The sequence below is a fragment of the Stegodyphus dumicola genome, chromosome X1 (genome assembly GCF_044657685.1).
Source record: "Stegodyphus dumicola isolate Sdum_Otavi_A_Nest chromosome X1, ASM4465768v1".
Lineage (NCBI taxonomy): Eukaryota > Metazoa > Arthropoda > Arachnida > Araneae > Eresidae > Stegodyphus > Stegodyphus dumicola.
In genome coordinates, this window is record NC_140780.1 from 242,425,812 (window position 1) to 242,449,163 (window position 23,352).

The 23,352-nt window shown below is 34.5% G+C and overlaps 1 protein-coding gene across 4 annotated transcripts in view; it reads left to right on the forward strand.

Annotated features, from left to right (window-relative positions):
- Window positions 1-23,148, forward strand: part of LOC118184295 (uncharacterized) — a 259,876-nt gene extending 236,728 nt beyond the window's left edge. For all 4 annotated transcript variants that reach the window (XM_085807301.1, XM_085807303.1, XM_085807302.1 and 1 more), the window contains 3 exons: window positions 15,534-15,587; window positions 16,942-16,999; window positions 20,476-23,148. In XM_085807301.1, coding sequence (XP_085663427.1) covers window positions 15,534-15,587; window positions 16,942-16,999; window positions 20,476-22,477 — 2,114 coding nt within the window. In that variant the 3' untranslated portion in view covers window positions 22,478-23,148. The remainder of the gene's footprint in view (window positions 1-15,533; window positions 15,588-16,941; window positions 17,000-20,475) is intronic.
- The last annotated feature ends 204 nt before the right edge of the window (window positions 23,149-23,352 follow it).

Consider the following 23,352-nt stretch of genomic DNA (forward strand, 5'->3'; position numbering starts at 1 on the left):
AAATTCCAGATTACAATTAAATTCTGATTTACATTTCAGTTATCTGTCATGTTTGCTTCTTCTTATATACACTGGTGTGCAAAAATTAAGGACGAAGTTGAAAAATTAGCATATCAGCTGAACGAAGAGGCAGAGCGTACAGAAAGACCAATCAGGAGATTAAGTAAGGTGATGTACGTTAGCACATGCACAGATATGCAGGTAGACGTAATGGGGGAGTGTCTGAGTAGTATAAAGCATGTTGTCGGTGTAAGATCAGTATTTCTGGCAAAGAGATTGCACGCCGTATAGCAGTTAAAATCACACCGAGTTGCTGCCTCAGCGAGAAATGGCTAATAATCAATCTGTTACACGACATCTGGATGCTTTTACCCGAGGTTGAATCATTGGGAACTTGGAGGAAGGCCGCAGTGTGACAAGTGTGGCTGCAGAGTTCGGAATTGCTCACAGCATCGTTTCACAACTTTGGAGACAATTTCAAACTACAGGAACAGCTATCCGGGGGCTTAGTAGTGGTCGTCCACGAGGAACCACACCCGCAGATGACCCGTATATTGCCTTCCAGACCAGAAGAAACAGGTGGCAGACAGCGGGAGAAATCGCTAGACACACGACACAGGCGACTGGACGACCAATATCGCGTTTTACTGTGGCCAGAAGACTGCACGGTGGTGGTCTGTTTGCACGACGCCCTGTACGGTGTAAACCTCTAACGCCTGCCCATTGGAAAAGGCATTCTCTGTGGTGCCGGGAACACCGGAATTGGAGAGACAATGAATGGGGACGAGTACTCTTTACAGATGAGAGCAGATTCAGTCTGAGTAGCGATTCTCATCACATACTCATCTGGAGAGAGCGGGGAAGCCGCAATCATCCCTCGAACATCATTGAAAGGGACAGGTATGGAGGTGGCGGTGTTCTCGTTTGGGGAGGCATCATGCTTGGTAGTCGTACAGACCTTCACATCTTCGACGCAGGTTCAGTCAACGGGACCCGTTATTGTAATGAGATTCTTCTTCCATATGTGCGTCTTTTTAGAGGCGCTATGGGTCCGCAGTTCCTTTTCATGGACGACAATGCACCATGTCATCGCACAGTAGCTGCCGAACAGCTCTTAGAGAGTGAGGATATTTAACGTATGGATTGGCCGGCACGATCTCCGGATCTTAATCCCATCGAGCATGTATGGGATTTTCTAGGCAGACGCTTGGTAGCTCGTACCTTACCACCAGTAACGATTCCGGAGCTTCGATTGGTGCTGCAAGACGAATGGGCAGCAATGCCTCAACAACTCATTGACACCCTCATTCTCAGCATGGGCAGATGCTGTGAAACCTGCCTAGCAGTCAGGGGAGATCATATCCCCTATTAAAGACCGGATGTTTCTTGCTGGACACCCATCACAGGGATGTTTCGGCCTTCAGTTGCATTGCGCTCCATGCTACTTTTTCAATAAAGCTTCTTTTTATCCCTCTGATTTCTCTTTTAGTAAGTGTTGCTTACATTACTCATGTCCTTACGTATTGGGGATCTTACGGTATTAAATGTGTTAATTTGGAAAGCTTTTGTACAAAGTTATATTGAAAAAACCGTCTCGTCCTTAATTTTTGCACACCAGTGTATATAGAGGAAAGACTCTTGCACCCAAGATTACCTTTTTGAATCAGATTTTGTTTTAAGAGATATATCATTTTTCTGTAAATGTAGAGAAAGGCTTTTTAATTATAATATACTGCGATTTCTTCATTTAGTATTGTATAAGTTAAAAAAGTTATCGAATGTTTCTCTCGGTGTATGATCATTTTGTGTTTTAACACATATGCCTTTGTTCCTTGAATCATGCATTGAGGTTTGAGCTAAAAATCCATTGCAGCAGAAAAACTCTTTATTAAGAACAGCACAGCATGTATTTGCTAAGCAGACAATCTTATTTGACTTGATATTCCAATTTACAAAATCCAACTTGAACCTTCATAAAAATAAAAGAGATAGATGACCAATGTTAAAAGAGAAAAAAAAAAAAAAAAGTAAAGTATTTCATAGTACCTTCAAATTTCTTGTACTCTCAATTTTCAACATTCTATTTTAAATATAAATGCCACATTAACTAATACGTGTATGACACATACGTGTGAATATAAGTGTATTTATATTTAGTTATCATTTTGCTATACTCTCTTTTGCTGTGTTATTTTCAGTATTTATCAATCCTAAAAATGGTACTATCGGTCATGTAATTTTTTATATTCATAAAATTTCTTGTTTCATATACAATGCTTGCTATTATTATTAGTGAATAAAACATTACCTTTGAGCCATAAAAATAGCCAAAGGTTTTTCACTGATCCACAAAGCCGATTATGAGTTGACAACTTGTCATAGAAAGTACCTTGTGTGTTAATTTAATCACAGCGGATAGCCTAATAAAAGTTGCTGCTTTATAGAAATTAAAGCTGCCAGATGGCAAAGAATATTTAATCGTGTGAAATTAAAAATTTTTCTTTAGCTAAGACATTTCCAATATGATGTAGAACATGTACTTTTCATATCTGAATTTAATCAACATTTAATCTTTAATATTGTATATTAACCTTTCAACATCTTTGTTATTTTTACTTAAAAATCTTTTGGTCAGTAACATTTCTCAGTGTCAGACTATTGTCATTAACCCTTTGGGGCACAGTGTGTCCGGTCTGGACATACCTAAAAATGTCCTTCTGTACGCACAGAAAAACTTAATGAAAAAGGATTTATAGGTTACTCTGAACCTTCTTTTTTTATAGTAGATGGCAGCTCAACACAAACCAGTCCATATATTTTAGCCATGTTTAGTTTTTTAAGTCCCTCATTTTTCAAAGAAATCTTCCAGATTTTTTTTAGGATATAAAAGGAATTGTTTGAAAAGAAGTTTCTATGTTATTATTTTGGCTGTATACTAATCTCCTTATTCTTTATTAGTTTTAAATTTTTATTTTGAAATCTTGCCAAAAATCAAACGGCGAACCCTAGGTGTGCCCAGACCGGGATCACCTATAATCTAGGAAAACTTAGAGTCTTTATTCTTTGTTTCTCTGCATCTCATCGGTCAGTTCATTGATAAAAATGCTCGTTTCAGCACTCTTTTCGAAGCTCTATTCAGTTAGTATGCCCTCTTCGGGCACACCCACAGAAATAAACGATAAGTGCTATCTTCAAAAAATTTTACTTGTGTTCTCCTCTAGGCCTAATTAGACTGCCTACTTTTTTTTTTTTTTTTAATCAAAAATCCGACTTTAAATGGTTGCGTGCCAGAAAGGGTTAAAATCATAACAATGCCAGCCAAAATTTTAATTTGAATATTTTACATTATTGCATTATTCCTTGTGTGATTCAAGAGCATGGCTGTTCTGTTACATAAGTCATCAAAATTATGTATATTGACAGAAAAAAAGCTTAACTCTTATTTGTTAGGAAATAATTAGAAATAGTTTCTGCAACAGCATCATATTCGTGAGCTGATAAATTTCAAAATATTGAATTTAAAATCAAATTCATAGAAATTAAAAACGATCTTACATGTTTCACAGTAAGTATTTCTTTGGTATGAAGCATGGTCACCTGTAACTGAAATACAAGACACGCATTTGATTTCTTAGAATTTACCTATTTGTTGACCAAGACTTGTAGAATTGTTTGCCAATCTTCTTCTAAGTGCACTTTTCAGATCCTGAAGGATCTGGAGAGGCATTTGGCTTACTCAGTTTGGTGGCTGAATTCGTCTAATACATGTTTAATTGGGTTCAAGTCTGGTAAGTAAGCTGACCAATCTGTACAAGTTATATATCCCTCTCCAAGTATTCTAAACCACCCATGAGTTAAAAAAGAAAAGTCTGGTCAATAGCATACAGAACAGCCTTATATGTGGTTACAGGACCTTGTTTACATACCGGGTGGCCATAATTAAACTGACAGTGCTCACAATGTTCTGTAGCACGATATATTTGCGAGAATGACGCCACATTTTGTAGGAAGACTAAACAAGACGGGGAACGAAGGATTCCGCGAAAAAAACAAATTAGTTCCAAAGATCACCGCTAGGGGAATATTTGACGCTGTGTAATAAAAAATAGAGTGTTAACAAATGCAAATCAATATGGAAATTACCTTTTATTTTGCATTCAAATGAGGTTCAATGTGGCTGCTGTTGTTGTTGACCACATATTGCATTCTGTGCACAGTATGCACAACAGCAGAAAGTAACATGTCTGCAGGAATCTCCCGTACAGTCCGTGATATGTTATCCTTCAACGTAGCCAGGTCCTGGACCACTCCTTGATAGACCTTGGACTTGAGGTAACCCCATAGCCAGAAGTCGCATGGGGTAAGATCAGATGACCGAGGTGGCCATGCAGTTGGAAAGTAGCGGCTAATGACTCTCTGTTGTGAATTTTTGTTGTAGCATCTGTTGCACCCGTACAGCAATACCCGTACAGCAACCCGTACAGCATAGCCAGAAATCGCATGGGGTAAGATCAGATGACCGAGGTGGCCATGCAGTTGGAAAGTAGCGGCTAATGACTCTCTGTTGTGAATTTTTGTCGTAGCATCTGTTGCACCCGTACAGCAATGTGTGGAGGGGCTCCATCTTGCATGAAAATGATTTCCCCCAGGCATTGTCTTTGCTGAAGTGCCAGAATGACAAAGCTGTTCAACATGTGGCGATATTTCTCTCCGGTAGCAGAACAGGTTTCCGGTCCTGTCGGAGTAATGTTCTCATAGAAGAATGGACCTACGATAAATTCCGCTGTGAACCCACACCAAACAGTTACCTTTGGTGAATGTAAGGGAATTGCTGTGACTGCATGTGGTGATTTGTCATCCCATATTCGGCAGTTCTGGGTATTCACAGTTCCATTCAGTTAAAAGTGGGCCTCATCTCCCCATAAGATTTTCCACGGTCAAGCATCATCCACCTCCATTCTGGTACGAAAGGTGAGAGCAAATGTCAATCGCTTATCATGGTCGGGGTACAGTAACTCCTGTACACGGCTGATCTTGTACGGATAGAAGTTGATAATCTTTCGAAAGATTTTCCATATCGTACTGTAAGGCATATCCATATTCTGAGCTACTCCACGAGCGCTAGAGGTGGCAGCAATATTGTCTGGTCCTCTGTCGACAATCGCCGTGGCAACTGCTTCGATTCTATCCTGTGGTACAGGTTTTCGTCCTCTGCCTGACTGAACCTTCAGAGAAACTGTTTTCTCAAACGTCGTAACCATTGCTTTTAGCCCATTAACTGACACAGGACTGTTACCTTTACGCATTTTTTTGTGTGTTCTAAAAGCACAAAGATCAGCTGCCACGTTGCACTGGTTGAGGTAAAAGAATTTGACCCGTAACGCACGCTCGACTAAAGAAGGAGACATTGCACATAAACTTTCAATCCGATTGATTCGAAACACAACACATTGCCTTTTAAAACCCAAGCAGCTGGCACTGTGCGAATGGATGTAATGTGAAATTTGAATAAAGAACTTCTTCTTCTGCTCAGCATATGTGATATTGCATATCACGAGACTTTATCGGTGTTTATGTAGATGTTATGCTTTTTTAGTGTGCCATATTGCACTTGAACTAAATCAGAAAATTTGCATAATAAAAGGTAATTTTATTCCGTATTAATTTGCATTTGTTAACACTCTATTTTCTATTACACAGCGCCAAATATTCCCCTAGCGGTGACTTTTGGAACTAATTTGTTTTTTTGCGGAATCCTTCATCCCCCGCCTTGTTTAATTTTCCTACAAAATGTGGCATCATTCTCGCAAATAGATCGAGTTACAGAACACTGTGAGCACTGTCAGTTTAATTATGGCCACCCAGTATATGTGTTTGGTAACAGAACGTCAATTAACCCCTTCAGTATGGGCATGTCCATCAGCAGCGAATATTACCTCACTGCTGGGCGTATCATATTTGAATCGCCATTTAATTCACTTTATGGCCGGACGTACCACATTTGACTTTTTAGATAGAACGTTTAATTAATATTTTTTTGTTGCCGCTAGATGTAGCTGTATGTCTGTTATGGGGAAATATATCGAAAGTTAAGTATGTGTACCTTCATTCCTATGCAATGTTTTTTATTTTTGGTATTTTGTTTTGGAATGAGAGGGAGATTCGTGGGTGGGGTGTCGAGCATAGTAATGTCTCTTTAATTATGTGTTGTGTTAAATAAAATCTGCGATTGTTTGGATATTTTTCCATATATATATAATTGTGGAATAAAGGGAAAATTATATTATTCTAGAATGAGTATTTCATAAATTTTTTAAGGAAAATATAACAATAAAGGTTTAAAATTAATTCTAACAACTCCCTGAATGTTCTTCTCATAATGTACTAAAAATTGGAACAATTGGATGCCAAATTTAATTTATACGAATTTTTTTCCAAAGTTAGGCTTAGCAGTGCGAATTGCCCGTTCCCACAAGACTACGTATCCGGTTAACGCGCCGTCCCAAGAGAACGCTTCGGTAACAGAGGTGCCTGTCGTGAACGGGTTAAAGATGTGCATTCATTATTTTTTGCAATTCTAGCACAAACTATGAAATTGCTTTTCTCAAAACAACATCTTTTATGAAAAAAAGAAGGAGAGTTATGTTAAGAACTTCCATTAAAGATATCCATCCTTTTTTTTTTTTTGCAATTCTAGCACAAATTATGAAATTGCTTTCCTCGAAACATCTTTTATGGAAAAGAGAAGGTAAGTTGTGTTTCTTCTCTCCCTCCAGATCAAAATATTTCTAGATTTGCAATCACAATTTAGTTTGTATCTGGACTCATCAGTAAGCAGTACGAAACTCCATTCTCCTTTGAACATGATGCTGACATCATCTTAAATAGGCCACAAAATAAGTTGACTTGCAAACAAATCATTTGCTTTTACATATAATGCTTATGAATCCTTTGTACTGCAGTAGAATGGCTAATTTGAGTCCCTTGTGGAAAATTTGAAGGTCTAAAACTAAATCTTGTGGTTGCTTTACAGTTCTTTCAATCCAGCAGTGGTAGAAAGCAATCTTCGAATGGAGTTGTTTCTCTTCATCACCCTTGACCAGGCTGTATACTAGGTGATTCATAGCTTAGAAAGTGGTTCCAAGTTTTTCGTTATGACACTTTGAATCAGATCTTGGGTGACGTCTATTTGTGTTTACTCTCAATCTTGAGCCTAGATTTTACTCTTGCCATGCTTTGCCATTTGATGTGCTTTTGCCACGTGCCAAGACTCTACGTTTGCCATTCGCTTAAATGATGTCTCTGAGTCATAAGTAATAAATACTGATTGCTATCAGAAACCACATTTCCTGTTTTGCATTCATTTGCAAATAATTATATCATTAGCTATTGGTTGAAAATTTTAAATATGTGAGCATATTTTTCTCAGAATTTTGATGAATAGTGTACAGTATATCATGGCACTAGTCCCTTCATAGATGTGTTATAAGTTGCATAACATGCTGTTTCATTTTTCTTAAAATATTAGTTTTTATTATTTTTGGTACTTTCTGATCATCCTCATCCCCAACAAAATGGCAGAGGCCAACATAGGTAAGTTCATATAATATATTGGCTGCACTGAGTATATTTGTTTTATTTGTAACAAATCGTAATAGGATTGTGAAGTTCTGGCTGATAAAGAAAGGATTGCATTTGTTCAGAAATGAACATTCTATGAAATTATATTTTATTAGTGACCAAATTTTATTGAAATAAATGAATTTATTATAAAAAGTTGCAAGCAAAGTGTTAGAATGTTGATCAGAAATAGGTTTGAAAATAGCTGTATCTTGTTTATAGTAGCTATTTGCTTTACTTATTGTTTGCCAGTGTGCAATACCGAATTTCTGCAATTCTCTAATTATTTTCTAGACGAAAAAGATCTCTGTATGCATGGGGAGAATAGCAGTCCCGAATAATCAGAGATTTCTTAAAAACAACAACCAGTTTGCTTTACCACCAATGTGTCTTGAATTTAAAATTTTATTGGTTGATAGCTCTTTTATGAAATTCTTAATGTGCCTTTATTTTGAAAATGGCTTTTGCCTTCAGCACAATAGCTTGGCAAAAAATTAGTTGCAACTGAGTTTAAAAGTACTTTCCAACGTTAGCAACAATTTCATGACATTTTGGTGATTGGTGCAGATAATAGAAAGTACATTCATATCTCTTATACAGAAAAAATATATTTCAATATAATCTTACAAATATTTTCTTGTCAGTCAAATTCATTGCAATCATGCAACCAATCACGTCATAATTAGGTTTCAACAACATTCAACTACTCAGGTTACTATAAATGAAACAACAACTTGGCGATAATTCAAGGGACACCCTATAATATAGACTAATCCTTTTATACTTTAGCACAATGGTTCCCAATCTGCATATCTCGCAGGGGCTTTTTGGCTTCTCTAGAAATACAAAATGAACAAAAATTGAATGAAATTAAGAAATAAAAAGTACAATTGGAATTAGAAATTTAGGTACTACAATTTAAATGAAGAAATTTGTCAGGTTGAGTTTTCTGTCTTCTCAAGCAGGGGATACTTGGAACTGTATATTTTAGAAGTTTCTGTCTTATTCTCAATCCTTCGAAAATTCTTGGAATTCACTTGAAGCTTCTTGAAAGTTAGCTCCGTATAAATGCAAGTGACTAGTCAATTTAGAGCCACTTCGCAGTGAATGTTTTTTAGCAATAATATTGTGATTTCTTAGCTATTTTTTCACGAGTGCTCTCTACATTAGATTTCTTTGTGAGGTTTAGTTGTGTAGTGAGTTATTGTTCATTAATAAAGGTGGTAATAAAAATAATAAACTGTATAATATCATGACTAACTAATGTGACCAGACATTATAAACCTTAAAATCAGACACTATAAACCTTAAAACCAGACTCTATAAACTAATGTATGAAGAATATGGTAAGCCACCATGAGTCCCTCTTGCTACACATTAAAGTAACGTGGTTGTCTCGAGGAAAAGTGTTGGCATGTTTGATGAAACTTCATGCACAGGTAAGTAACATTTTTAGTAAACAATAATGCAGTGTTGATGGTGGTTTAAAATGATGAAGACTAGGTATGTAAAATGGCATACTGCTGACATTTTTAGCAAAGTGAACTAAATTAATCTAATATTGTTTGGGAAATAGCCAAAATTTTTTATACAAATGCCAGAATCTTCTTTTAAGAGAAAACTTATGCCTTGATTAGAGTGCATGATAAAGGAAGATAACGATTAAATTTCTCTTATAAGAAACTTCTTTGAAGAAACTAAGATTGAAAGTTAAGAAAAAATACAGACAATTATTCAGGCACGTGTCAAAGCTGTGAAAGATGGACTCATTTGAATTGTATTTTTTTGATAGTTCAAGAAAAGATGCTTGAATGACTTTAAATCAGTACAGAAAAGGATTCATGTAAACAAAATACTATTCAGCTTAAACTTAATGGAATACAAGGTCCTCATAAAACCGAATTTCAAAACCAAGGTCTATTGGAATTTTGGCTACATACTACAGTCTGTTCTTGACTGAATACTGTGTGTGTGTATTCAATTGAGTTTTCAATACTTTTATTTAAAATATATGTATGTGTATACGATAATTCAATAAATTACTTAGCGATTCGAAAACAGCTACATTGGTACTTAAGATGAGAGAATGGCGAAGAAAAGCTCTCAGATTTGGCTGCTGATTTAAGTACATAATTTAATTTTTGTAATAGAGCAAGCCTTGATACGCATAAATGTACAATTTTGTGCAGTTTATATCTTGCTGGACATATTACTAAGCGGAAAGCAAACTCTGCGTGGCTAGCAGCAAGGCAAAGCAGGGTGGAAAAGGCTGCACAATAGTAACAGTTGTATTTAAAGACTTAGTTACTTTGGTTAAATTTTGTGCTCCGGAAAGCCATCTGCAGGGACATAAGTATGAATATACATGGAGTACATAAGCAAGCATGAATGAATTAGTTTGGAAACTGGCAATCCGGAAAAATTACTATAAAATACACTCATGTCCATAAATTAAGGTTAATTCGGAGTCACGTGGAAATCGAACTCTAAAATAAATATATCACCTATAAAATCACTACACACATCTTCAAGAATCATATGCAAATTTCAGGAAGTAACCAGATGACACCGATGGTATGTCACAATGACGAGAGTGTAAGAGAATGATATATAAGGAATACAGGCAAAGAAGTAAAATTGCTTGCAGGTGCTTTATAAGCATTTCAGTGCAATAAACGAATAGTTATAACACAAAGGACGCATTTGGATGATTTTTTACGTGGTAGATTTATCGGCCGTTTGGAATGTGGGCGTATGCAACTGGAAGTATCAGACGAACTTGGAATTGCCCAGAGTGTCATCTCCAGGCTTTGGCAACGATTCCAAGATGATGGTTTTGTGAGTAGACGTTACAGCACAGGTCGCCTCAGAGTTACAACGCTGAAAGAAACAGGAGGAGCACAGCATCAGACCTGTCTCGTCAGCTCTCTTCAGCCACTGGTACGACAATTTCAAGGCAGACCGTGTACAGACGCTTATGGCATATTGGTCTATATGCTCGTAGACCTGTCAGATGCGTTCCACTTACTGCAATTTATTGTCGCCTGCGGTAACCTGGAGTAGAGATCCTGCATTGTGGACACCGCAACAGTGGGCTTGTGTGATGTTTTCCGACGAGTCCAGGTTTAGCTTGCAGTCTGATTCTCGCCAGACTTTCATATGGAGAACTCCAGGTACCCGTTACCACCAAGAAAACATCATTGAACGACACCGTTACGGTGGTGCAGGAGTGCTCGTTTGGGGTGGAATTATTCTGGGTTCCAGAACTGACCTGCATGTTCAAATTGGAACCATGACAAGCCAAATCTATCGGGACATCATTCTGGAACAACATGTACATTTGTTTCGGGGTGCCATGGGCGCACAGTTTGTGTTTATGGATGACAACGCCCATCCTCACCGTGCAAACACCGTAAGTGAATGCCTTCAGTCGGAGGATATCACCCGTATGGACTGGCCAGCATTCTCACCGGACTTGAATCCAGTAGAGCACGTGTGGGATATGCTTGGCCGACAAGTTGCAGCCCGTCAACCTCCTTCTACAGGTGTACCGGAACTTCGGAGAGCATTGCTTTTTGAGTGGTGTAATATCCCCCAAGATCAGATCGATAATTTGATACTCAGTATGCCTAGGCGTTGTACGGGCTGTATTGCATCGTCTAGGAAACATACAATGTATTAACAATCATACCAACCATGTAATATTGGTTTTTTTGTGAATAGTTTTTTTTTTTTTTTTTTTTTTTTTTTTTTTTTTGTAATTTGCTCCAGGGAGAAAAAATCGCTTATTTTTTTAATAATATCAAACATATAGCATCTTTTTTTGCTCTTTACATTTTTTTTTAATAAATAAACTTTACAAATAAGTCAAATTTGTTTTGCTTTTAACTCTTCCTTTGCCTGATTTTGCATTATCCTTAATTTATGGACATGAGTGTATTTAGAACAGGAAGGGAGGTAGCCAAAATAAAATGAGGAAATAAAGGGCTATTACTAAATTAATGTTAGTAATTTTGGGTGACATATTTGTCTTACTTATATATATATAAACAACAGTTTAAAAATTTCAAAATTAAGATTATAAAATCACCAAAGTCACGCAATTGGTGGTTAATTGTCTAACAGGAAGAACGTACATCAAAACTGAAATAAAAACACAAAACAACACAATAAAATTGGATAATAAAATTAATGTCAGAAAGTGGAAAATTCAGTTTCCCACTCTTTTTTTTTTTTTTTTTTTTTTTTTTCGTCAAGGAGCAGCCGAAGAATTTTCAACAGAGCCGCATTTCTGAATTGCATCTGGGTGATTATAAATCCGTGAAATAAGTCAAAAGTAATGGCTAGATAAAAAAAGAACAAATGAATTTAAAATAATAATAAAAGGCCAGTAAAAAAAAAAAAAAAAATTATAATGCCAGAAAAGAATGCAATAAAATAATTAAAAGAAATCTTTTTAATAAATCATCAAAGTATGTCCTGTGTGATGCTAAGTAATTAATACTATAAAAACAAAGAGCATAAAATTAGAATTTTCGAAATTAGAAACCAGAGAAACAATTGGGCAAGTTAAAAGTGCTTTTCTAAATTGATATTTTTTAATAAATGTTGAACCAATGAAAAGTCAAAACTGCTATAATGCTGTTGCAAATCAAAAGTAAATAAATTTTAATGTCAAAATAAAAGGAAGCAAAATGATTTATATTAGAAGGTAATTTTCTTGAGTAAAGTAAATACACTTAGAAAGTTTCTTTATGTTTGATTTGCAATAGTTTGTTAGCAATTTTGAATTTTTCCTAGTTCAGCACTTATTACAAATATTAGTTTAGCCAATTTCTTTTAATAGCAGATTATATCTTGATTATTTAAAAAAAATATACCTTATCTTATTGAATTCTGTATTAGTATTATAAAAAAAATTATTGTTATACATTATTATTATAAATTATTATTATATTATTATTATAAATTAATTTGTTTTTTATTTCAAACTTTTTAAATGGAATACAGCTGAATAATTTTATAAAAAATTTTGGTGACCTTACGTTATTTTTTTTTATTTGGCTCTTACTTTTGAATTATTTCATAAATTTATAATCATTCAGGTATAATTCAGAAACATGGATCTGCTGAAAATTCTTCAGCTGCTCCTTGAAAAAGACCAAAGATTTTTCATATGTATATGGGCTTTTATGCCCCCCCTTTTTTTTTTTTTTTTTTGAGTTCCTTTTTTTTTAATCAAAGTGAAAATTAATTGGTCCATAAATAAATATACAAGATTTTGATGTTAGAAACAAAAATTTTTTATTGAGCCATATTACATTATACTAAAATATATTTCTTATTCAAGCTACATTATATTATCAAGGCATTTATCATACAGGCAGCTGGCAAATTTTGCCATTTCATCTCAAAAGTTCTTTAATTTATGTTCTACGTGACTTGAAAATAGCTTTTACTTAGAGTACTGCGATTTAAAATTTCATGAAATTTTTAGTTTTCTTTTCAAATTTTAAATGAAGTTGCTATTAACAAACTGAGCAATTCCTCATAGGTTATAGAGAACTAGTTAGCCTTATAGTTATTTCTTTGTTTGATGCCTACATTACAAAATATTTTAATCTCTTTCTTTCAATGCCTTAGTAAATGTATATTTCTCTTGCTGTTATTGTATTAATGCTTGAAATGTCTAAATTTGGAGTCCTGCAAGGAACTTATTAAAAAAAAATCAATAATAATAATTATTGCTGTTGGTTTTTAGCTGAGACAGCGTAATAAGATGCAGATAGACTTACTACTTTAAAGGTATTTTATTGCACTGCAAATAATGCTACCACATTAATAGCAAATCCTTCATTTTTCAACCCTCTAGTAAAACTAACAAAACATTGCATTCTAAAAAGAAATCCAGTGTGAAAACTTGCCACAAAAGGATAGTACAATTAGTTATATACAAAGTGAACATTTATAATTATTAAAATATTTGCGTGTTACAAATTAATTATTCACATTTTTTGCCATTTACATATTTTATGCTTTACGTTGCCATTTTTACATAAGATAAAATCCCTTTCTTGCTTTATTTATTTGGCTGTTTGTCTTCTGTATTTGAAGAATACATGATGACATTAGACAGCAGTTGCTATATTCTTTTTTAAATTTTGAAAGAAAGCAAAACAAGAAGTCTAGTTTATGAAAGCAAATAATAAAAACAAAACCGTGTTTCATTCACATTTGCAGAATTATAAATGTAATGCTAGAATACTCAAAGCAAGGATTATTTGTTGATTCCAGTTAAATATAATATTGTTCTGTTTTCTCTCTCTGTGTAAGGTTTCATATACAAATATTAGATTTTTCAGTATTTTAGGTGACATATTTATAAGGAATCTGTTAAGTATGTACCAAATTCTTGATTTAAATTTAATCCAAAAAGTAATAAATACATTCTTGATTTTAAAGCAAAATTATCTGTAAAATTTAATCAAGAAAATAGCATATATATCCCATATGAAGCTACATATATATTGCATTATACATAATATTAATGTCTAATGCAATATATAAGTTTGGTAATTATAATTTGTAAGTTTTATAAGTTTGGGTAATTATAATTTTTGTTGAGAAATTTGTGTAATGTATTATTTTCAGGTTGATCTTTCTATCAGCATCTAAAATAAGCTGGGTGAATTCTGCACAGAGCTTATTTAAAAATTAATTCTTTAAATTTTTAAGTTATTAATAGCTCTTTTATTCATAATTTTCTTGATAAGTAATTTGGTACTTTATGATTATCTGCACCACTCTACTGGAAACGTTGTGAACTTATTGCCAATTTTGGGGTGCAAACTAGTTTTTCACGGAGTTAATGTGGGGAAGGCTAGAACCATTTTACAAATGGTAGCATACTAAGAATCCTGAAAAAGCACATGAGTGAAATAAGAAAAAAAGGTTATTTATTTATTGAGTAATTGTTGTGTAAGTTTTTGTATTGATTTTGTTTCCATGTACTGTTTTTGGAAAAGGAAAAAAAAAAAAAAAAAATACAAATTCCTCTTCGGGGACATTTTTGGCACTATGTACCAGCCAGCTACGCCAACAGTAAATAAAGCAGATAGTTTTTATAAATGAGATTCAGCTAATTTCAAACCAGTTTCCAACACTTTGAAGATTTTACATTACATTTCCATAAAATTCGATCATTTAAGAAGTATAACTTCACACAATGCAAAGTTTTACATTATATGTTGTTGGACAAAATGCCATATTTCTGCAGAAATTCAGTGCTTTTCTTTTCAGTCAGCCGATAAATCCAAAATTAGATTCATTTTGAGAAAAGCAAATGTACACAATGCAAAAAGAAATACTTATACTAAACATGATGGTTGAATTTCATAATTCAGTGCTTTTCTTTTCAGTCAGCCGATAAATCAAAAATTAGATTCATTTTGAGAATAGCAAGTGTACACAATGCAAAAAGAAATACTAAAAATGATGGTTGAATTTAATTAGTACAAATTCATGTGTACTATAACAGATGTATGCTATGTCCATACCTGCATTGCCAAATAAATACTTTTTCGAGAGAAATTGTGGGGTGTCATGTAACTATTTTGGCAACTTTTTTGGCAACTTACTGAGTTGCCGTGTGAATACTGTTTCGCGACTTTTCAGTGGGGGTGCAGGTAATTAGAAAGTACCAAAAACGTTTCCAGTTTAAAATGTTAACATTCTCAATAAGGTAGTTCTGCATCATAATATTGTGAGTTAACGTATAAAATAACTGTTTGGACTTGTTTTGCTAACAGTAGTTGTTTTGTTTCTTTTTCTGTGAAATGCTTGAATATATATATATATATATATATATATATATTATTTTTTTCGTTTCTAACACTGATTTTTTTTATTAACAGATGATTTTAGTGGAGATATTGAATTGAAAGAGCTACCACTTGGTATAGGTGCAGGTAAAGGAAAGTTTTGTCATACTAGGATAGTTCTATTTGATACTTTTACCTTTTAATTCATATCTAAATTAAAAGGATGTAAATTGAGTCTAATTAATGTCGTATAAGGAGAAAAGCAATGCTAACAGCATATTTAGTAATCAGTATAAATAAAATAATTTTTACGATTATGAATTTGTATTTTGTATCCATTTATTTGAATCATGAACATAGTGTTATTATTTTTCATCATTTATGTCAGTCAGTAACTACTTTTCATGCATGTAAATTATGAATGCCTTTTTGCACAAAACTTTGCTCACAAACAGGCCAACAAGTAAAATGAACAACCTTCTGTTTACTTGCTTCATCTAAACTCTGCTTAAATGTTATCGATCTTAAATTAAATGTATATGTGAAGCGAGCGACTGCTCGTCTGAAACTAAGCAAAAAACTGAAGCTCAGGCTTTAAAATTAATATTAATAATTCAAAGTACCTTTGCTTGCTGAACACTGCAATAACCTTGCATGAAAGTACTGCAAACCTAAGAGTATAGTTCAAATTTTCACAGTGAATGTGTCATTTCTTTTCATTATTGTTAACTAACGCTTTTAAAATTTTAACAGGAAACATTATTTGCAAGAAATATGTTTAAAGGAATACAAAAACTGAAATTGGTTTTTTTATTTGGTTACACTTTCTTGCAGTTTTTTTTTTTTTTTTTTTTGTGCAGTTTCAATAATGTAGCACTTTTAAAACTCATTGCAAGAGTTTTATCTGGTGTCTGCCATCCAAAGTAGTTCACAGAATATAGCATCAAACAATTTTGTTGCTTTTAACATGTTGTTTTTACTATCTGCCTCTCTTGACATTGCATTCCCCTTTCCTGTTTCAATTATTTCTCACCTGTTCTGCAAACTTAAAAAGTTTTAAATTTGCTCATTCATTAAAGGTGCTCAGTTTTAATTTTTGTCTTGTATCACAAAGTTTCATGTCTATGTATAGTTTATAGAAAAGATTTGGTGTTACTGTTAAAATTGTAGTATTGAAGCTATTCACATGAAATTCTAAGTAATAGTGTAATATATTTAATTGTTATAATTTTAAGAAACTTTATGATTTTAAATGTGTCTAGCATTTGTGTTTACGAAAATATGGCTTATAGCCTTTTTTGAATACCCAAATGTATTGTGATTAAAATGAAACTAATGTGACGTAAGAAAGCAAGTTTGAGTTTTTTCAAAATATGCAATTTGGCAATTTTATGAGTTGAAGTTCTTTGGTTAGAAATTTCTATAAAGTTCTATGCTTTTTGAATTCCTGTAATTTTTGTCCAAGATAATGGTAATATAATTAAATATGCTATTTTTTTAGGCCAAAGTTCTGGAGAAATAAATCAGCGGCAAAATCAGTCTGATTCATCTCCAGAGAGGTAAGTAAAATTACTGAGTTATGACTTTAGTGGTCTTAAAAACTTCTGTTAGGTACCTGTAGTGGGATATGAAAAGGAATTTGCAGTACTGCAAATGCTAAAGGTGCATGTCAGTTTGGTAATGCTGGTAAACAAAGATTCTGCACAACATTAAGTGCCTATTTTCTATTTAAATTATCCCCTCCTTACTTATGCAATATGTGACACATGATTTCACAGATATGTAAGCATACAAAAGCCAGAACCTTCGAACTAAAGCTTAACAATTAAATATAAAGAGTGTGTAAACAATTCCTCCTTTTACAAACTGTAATATTCCTGTTTTCATTTATAAAATAATATTATGAGTAATATATATAATTCAGTTTCCTTTAATAATACATAAGCAATTTAATATATTCGACTTGCATTAAATTCAAGTTAAGCCAATGTTTACAGAACACATTACCTAGTTGCCTGTGAAACTTAAGGATTACTTTATTCATGTACTCCGATTTCAGATATGCAGCGATAAAACCATAAAAATTTGCATACCAAGGAAGAATTATCACAAACAAAATTTTATACAAGTAAGAGAAATGCTGATTTAAGCAAGTGATTATAAAATCAAAGCCAAAGGATGCTTGATTGCAGGAAAAGCTACAAATGAATGAAAGTTCTAATGCCTTGTTTGGCCACATCTGTTATCAATACAGTTTGGGATATAGGCAGGCATTAGATGCATACAGGTCCAATATGGTGTCCTGCATTATCTGATTTCACTGTTCTTGTAAGTTGCCTCTAGTTTGAGCAAACTCCTAGGCTGTCCAGCATGCCATCCCAAGTGATTCCAAACATGGGCAATCAGTGATGATAATGGAGATCAGACAGGCAAGGAAAGAATAATGATGTAATGGCGGCATTCATATGACACCCTTCCTGGGCGTGGCCAAGCTGTTAGCTCTGCCATGAGTTGCAACACGTGCCTGAAAGATAGCCTATGATGATGCTGTAGATCAGTATTAAAAGTGACTTGTGCATCTCATACCATCCTATCATGTATGGGAATGGTATGCCACTACAAAGATTCAGTCAGTGTTGAATCAGTTAACATTTGCATTTAATTTTGTTTTACAAATAAATGGCACATTGCTACATTTATCCACCTTACAGTATGGACATTAATTATTAATGTTATTTTTATTGTATTTAAAAGTACTTTGATAAATAAAAGCTTTTCTTCGCTGCTCAGGACATTTTCAGTATAAAGGTTTAAGAAAATTGGAAAATAGAATTAGGTAAAGTGAATAAAATTTAGAATCATATTGTAAGTTCAGTAACCTTAAATGGCATTCCTGTGCGGGAAACTTGGTGGTTTTCTACAAAAACATCCTGATTTGCATATTTCGAGGTATGTCTGTATCATCAGTCACAAACATTGTTACATCTTGCGATTTTTTCATTAATTCTGTTATTTTTCGATGACTACCATTAATATTTGGAAATTTCAATGGAGAAAGAGCAGTACCTTGTTGATGTTTTTGTATTTTAATGTGTGTCAAAATTTTCTCTATTCATCGGTTATGAAATGAATGGTGTGATTTTTTGTCATGCAAATCGTTTTAATCCATTTTAGAGTATAATAGTTTGAGTAAGGTCTTTTGCTAGAGGTGATTCTTTTAAAACCTTGAGTTTTCTAATTTGTGGATTTTCTGCTACTGATCCTCTTTTACAAAGGATCTCTGCTAGTCAATAAATGTGATCCTTCACACTTGCTAGGCTCTTTGGGTCCAATCTCTGCAAAATAATTGTAATATTTAAAAGTATCGTTTGCACTGAAGTGCCAGTGGCTGAGTAGTTAAGATTGCTGAATACTGGTAGTATGAGTCGGTTCGAATCTAGTTGAATGGATTGACTGCATGGTTGGTTTTCATAGATTTCCCGAAGTGTAAAATATATGCTAGCCAATTTCCCTTAAAAAGTCCTTTGTGAAGCCATCTCTCCCTTTAGGAAAACAGCCTAGGTCAGCTTGGCCATATTAAAATAATCTAACCTGCTCAAGTACTAATAAAAATAAATATTTCTTGTACTGTAACCTAACCAGCTCATATGTCATCCCTGACTGATTTACCTTTGGCATTTAATAGAAGAACATGAGTGACTATGTTGCCTCTGCAGCTTTTTAACAACATATGCAAAGTATAAAATGTATACCTGTAGCAGAAGGTATGTCCGCATATATCTCAGATTCGAAATATAGGATATTTTTGAGACATGTATTTCAGTTGCTCATCATTAGAGCAGCCATAAATTATGATAATTAATATGAACAAAATATAATTAATAACTAATACTAATATTAAAACCTAGTGTGAAAATGTATATCAGTGTCATAACTCAGTAATATCTTAGAGTATGAAGTAATAGTTATGATGATAAAAATAAATAGTTTCTGTTTTCAATCAAAATCGTAAAAAAACAACCTTATATTTAGCGTAGGTATAATGAAACACTCAATCGATTTCGAGGGCAGCTAAAGGTCCTATAAAATTCACCCTTCGATTCTAAAAGATTGCGTTTCTGTCTTGAATTCTTGGGGAATTTATAGTATATCATGTCAGTGTGGTTTAAGATATATTGGCCAAACAAAAAGAGCGTTGAAGTTTCGTATCAAGGAACATGAATCTTATGTCAAAAAAGGGGAAATTAACAAGTCTTCAATAGCGTATCATAGCTGGACTTTTAACCATAATTTTGATTTTGGGTCTGCAAAAATCATCCAAAAGGCTTCTTCCATAGGCGAATTGGATTTTCTTGAGGCTTTTCACATTCACAAAGATTTAGAAAGTTTAGTTAATGATTTGAAGTCCAATCCAGTCCTTCCTAATGCCTTTAAAATTCTACTGTCTTAATTCAATTATTTTTGCCGATAGATGGCGTTACCTCCTCGCACTTGGTACTACCAGAGGGTATAAAAATCCGTTCAGTGGTTGCTTTCCATTATTTGAAGTTCAGATTTTGAGCGTAATGTGCATTTGGCCCTCGCTCCCTATTTTAACTTCGCTAATATTTCTTTATACTTGATCAGACAGCCTGGCTCAGTAAAAGTAGGCGGCCAGTGCAACTCTGATTAAAAATCTAGTTATAACCACGTGCAGTGCTGATAAGCACCACGTGTTTCTGTGATTCCTATTTTCTTTTTTCTATGTATTTCTTTCTCCTGATGAGGAGGGACCTTTAGCTGCCCTCGAAATCGATTGAGTGTTTCATTATACCTACGCTAAATATAAGGTTGTTTTTTTTACGATTTTGATTGTCACATTAGCGTGTTTCTCTTCTAGTCTAGTTTCTGTTTTGTTATTTTAAATCAACCATTAAATTTAGTTGATATTCCTTTGAAATTACTTTTTGAATTAGGGCTCGTGAGAAATATATTTTAAAGTTTTAATCAATACATCATATGATAATAAAAATAATTCATCTGTTTTATCCTTTAGCCCTCCAGAAGTAACAAGCGTTGTAAGGCGAAGATCATCTGTTGGAATCCAGAGGCAGGCTTCTGTGTGCTTATCTGATGAAGAAGATCAGTCACCTGATGAAACTAGACATGCTTCAGGGAGTGCTGTTGAACGACAAAGAGTACCTGGACCACGGCAGCGAGAAGTTACTAAGGTTTCTGCCATTGTTCATTGCAGCAGTAATGATAAACCTCCACAGCCACCTCACTGGGATCAAACATCAGTATGTTCTTCCAGTTCACAACCTATAATGGGGGTCTTTCACCCACCTTTCATTCATTCGCATTCATCTCCCGATTCTGGGAGCACTGCCAATATACACCAAACGAAATATGGGCGTGTACCAAGCACTATTTCATTGCATGGGATTCCTTCTGATACTCTGGCACGTGTAGTTGATCTACAAGACTACCACTACAGTAGGCAGCAAGTACAAGAATTAGCAGCTCAAGGTGCAACACTCCTAAAAGATAAATCGCAGTCAAACTTAGATGTGGCAGCTGGTGCCGATGGATGGACAACTGATCCTTCTCATATTCAACAAGCTGCAAGTACCGAAGCTGGATTATTAGAACAAAGTTTGGAGCAGCATCAGCTTGAACATTTACGATTGCTCCTGAGAAGATATTCTCCTGTTGATGAGGAAGATGCCAAAATCTGGAGTAAAGTGCGCTACAACGATACTGGTAGCAGAGAGGATATCCGAGAAGAGGTAATAGAAATGATATCTGGAGAGAGTTCAGATGATAGCAACAGTAGTATTGAAAGTGAGATGTTAAAACAGCAATCAAGGCAGTTATGGGAATTAAGAGCTACTTTAGAGGAAGAGGAGGATAAACTCAGTGATACTCAGGAAACAGAAGATGATCCTCCAGAAGATAGAGCATCAGATCCACAAGATGTATTAACATCACGTGCAACATCTTTTGAGTCTAATGCTGATGTCTCTTGTGATGATCCTGGTTATGAATGTGATGAAAGTGATTATCTTCAACTTCCCTCTCATGAGTTGCGCAGGCATTGCTACAAGAGTTTACTAACTAAAAGGTTACAGAAAAGGACGCCTGGGGTCGAGAGCAGTTTTGATAGTGTCGAAAGCTCATCAACTGATAGGACAGACGGTGCTACAACATCTTTTGAGTCTACCACTGACAATACTGACAGCACGGGTGAAGGACAGACAAACAGATTGCAGCAAATGAAAGCAGACAGTGGTTACAAATCAATGGAAAGTAATGGAAAAGCTCCTCGTTTGTGCAGAAAACAGCTGCAGTTCACTCTCGATGGAGATAGTTTAGACCAGATGATGACGACTATGGAAGGCACTTTTGATGAGGAAATTGAAGTGCTGTACAAAGATTCTATGACACAAGGAACTGATACTATTAAGACCAAATCTATTGAAACTTCCAAGGTAGTATCATTTGAAGGTGTAGTGATAGAAGGTGAAGGTCTTCCACCATACGAACCTCAGGTTCATAAAAAGAAATATAAGAGTGCCTTGAAGAAGCACTGTACTGAAAGTGATATACAGTGGAGTGAGCAACAACTGTCAGATATGGTGGCTGAAACACGTGGCAAAACATCTGTTTTTCACAGGTTCTTCCGCTCAGGACGTCTCAGATTAGAACAGATGCAACAGTTTAGAGACTATAGTATAGATGAGAAATCTGATGCACTTTTCCGTGAATTTTCCCGACCTGATGTTGCTGACACTGAATATTACCGTACTCGAGGAGCTCGGCTTCATGGTCATATGAGGCTTCATCATAGATCTTTACCATCTGCTGAAAGCAGTAGTCCCCATCTCCCTAAAAAGGTACTCTCACCTCAGCTCAGTATTGAAGAAGAAAGCTGCGAAAGCGGCGCAGAGGAAAATCAGTCTGGAGGAGCTGATAAGCAACAGGCTCTTAAAAGTCCTCGTGAGACCCAAGCTCAGATCCCTGTGATATGTCTCTCACATGGTGGAGAAGGACAGTAGATTTTTTGCAGTGTTTCTTATTTATTACCATATCGTGGGACCTAAACATGTCGAAAGCATAACAGTATTCTTTGAAAAGTTGTACAGTGTTTCATTTGGGCACAGAAATATACAATGAAGTTAATATTACTTTGCACCTCTTTGCTGCCAGCACAGTCACAAGTTTCAGTATAATGAAAAACTCAAGTTTTATTTAAGGAATATCCCTATATGAGCACAAATATTTTCATTTAGGATACCATTCAAACTTCCAAAACTATGAATAGAGCTGTCATTTATGTTTGCTCACTTTGTTACTCAATTCACTGCTATTATGTTCACGAAGTGCCAAGATGCAGAAGAATTTGAGGTCAGCTCTTATGATATCTAAATAAACCTAAGAATGATTTTAATGTATGATTGTGTATTTGAGGTAGAAAGCATCTCACGTTTTTTTTTTCTTTCTGTAAATAACTATGAGGAATGTGTATGTTGTTGATCTGTGTTTTAACTTACGCACCTGCAGAGAAATGCAAGAAATTTAATTTTTTATAATGATGCCTTTGTTGCGGTCATTTCTGTGGTCACTTTATCCTTGATTCTGGATGAAATATTGCACCAAGATGCATAATTTAATTTTTTTTAAAGAATTGAACTGCCAAAATTATGAAATAAAAGAATTGTGACAAATGCTTTTTTGTTCACTCATTTATCACTTAACATTGTGTCTACAGTTACAAATAATTTAGTTCAATACAACAAATAATTTAGTTCAGTTCTTTCAAAGGAATTTTATACTGATTTTCTTTCTTTTCTGCCGTTTTATTTACATATAATCACAGACTTAAAACAAAGTATGATATATCATTTAATCTTCTACACACACATTTTCAAAC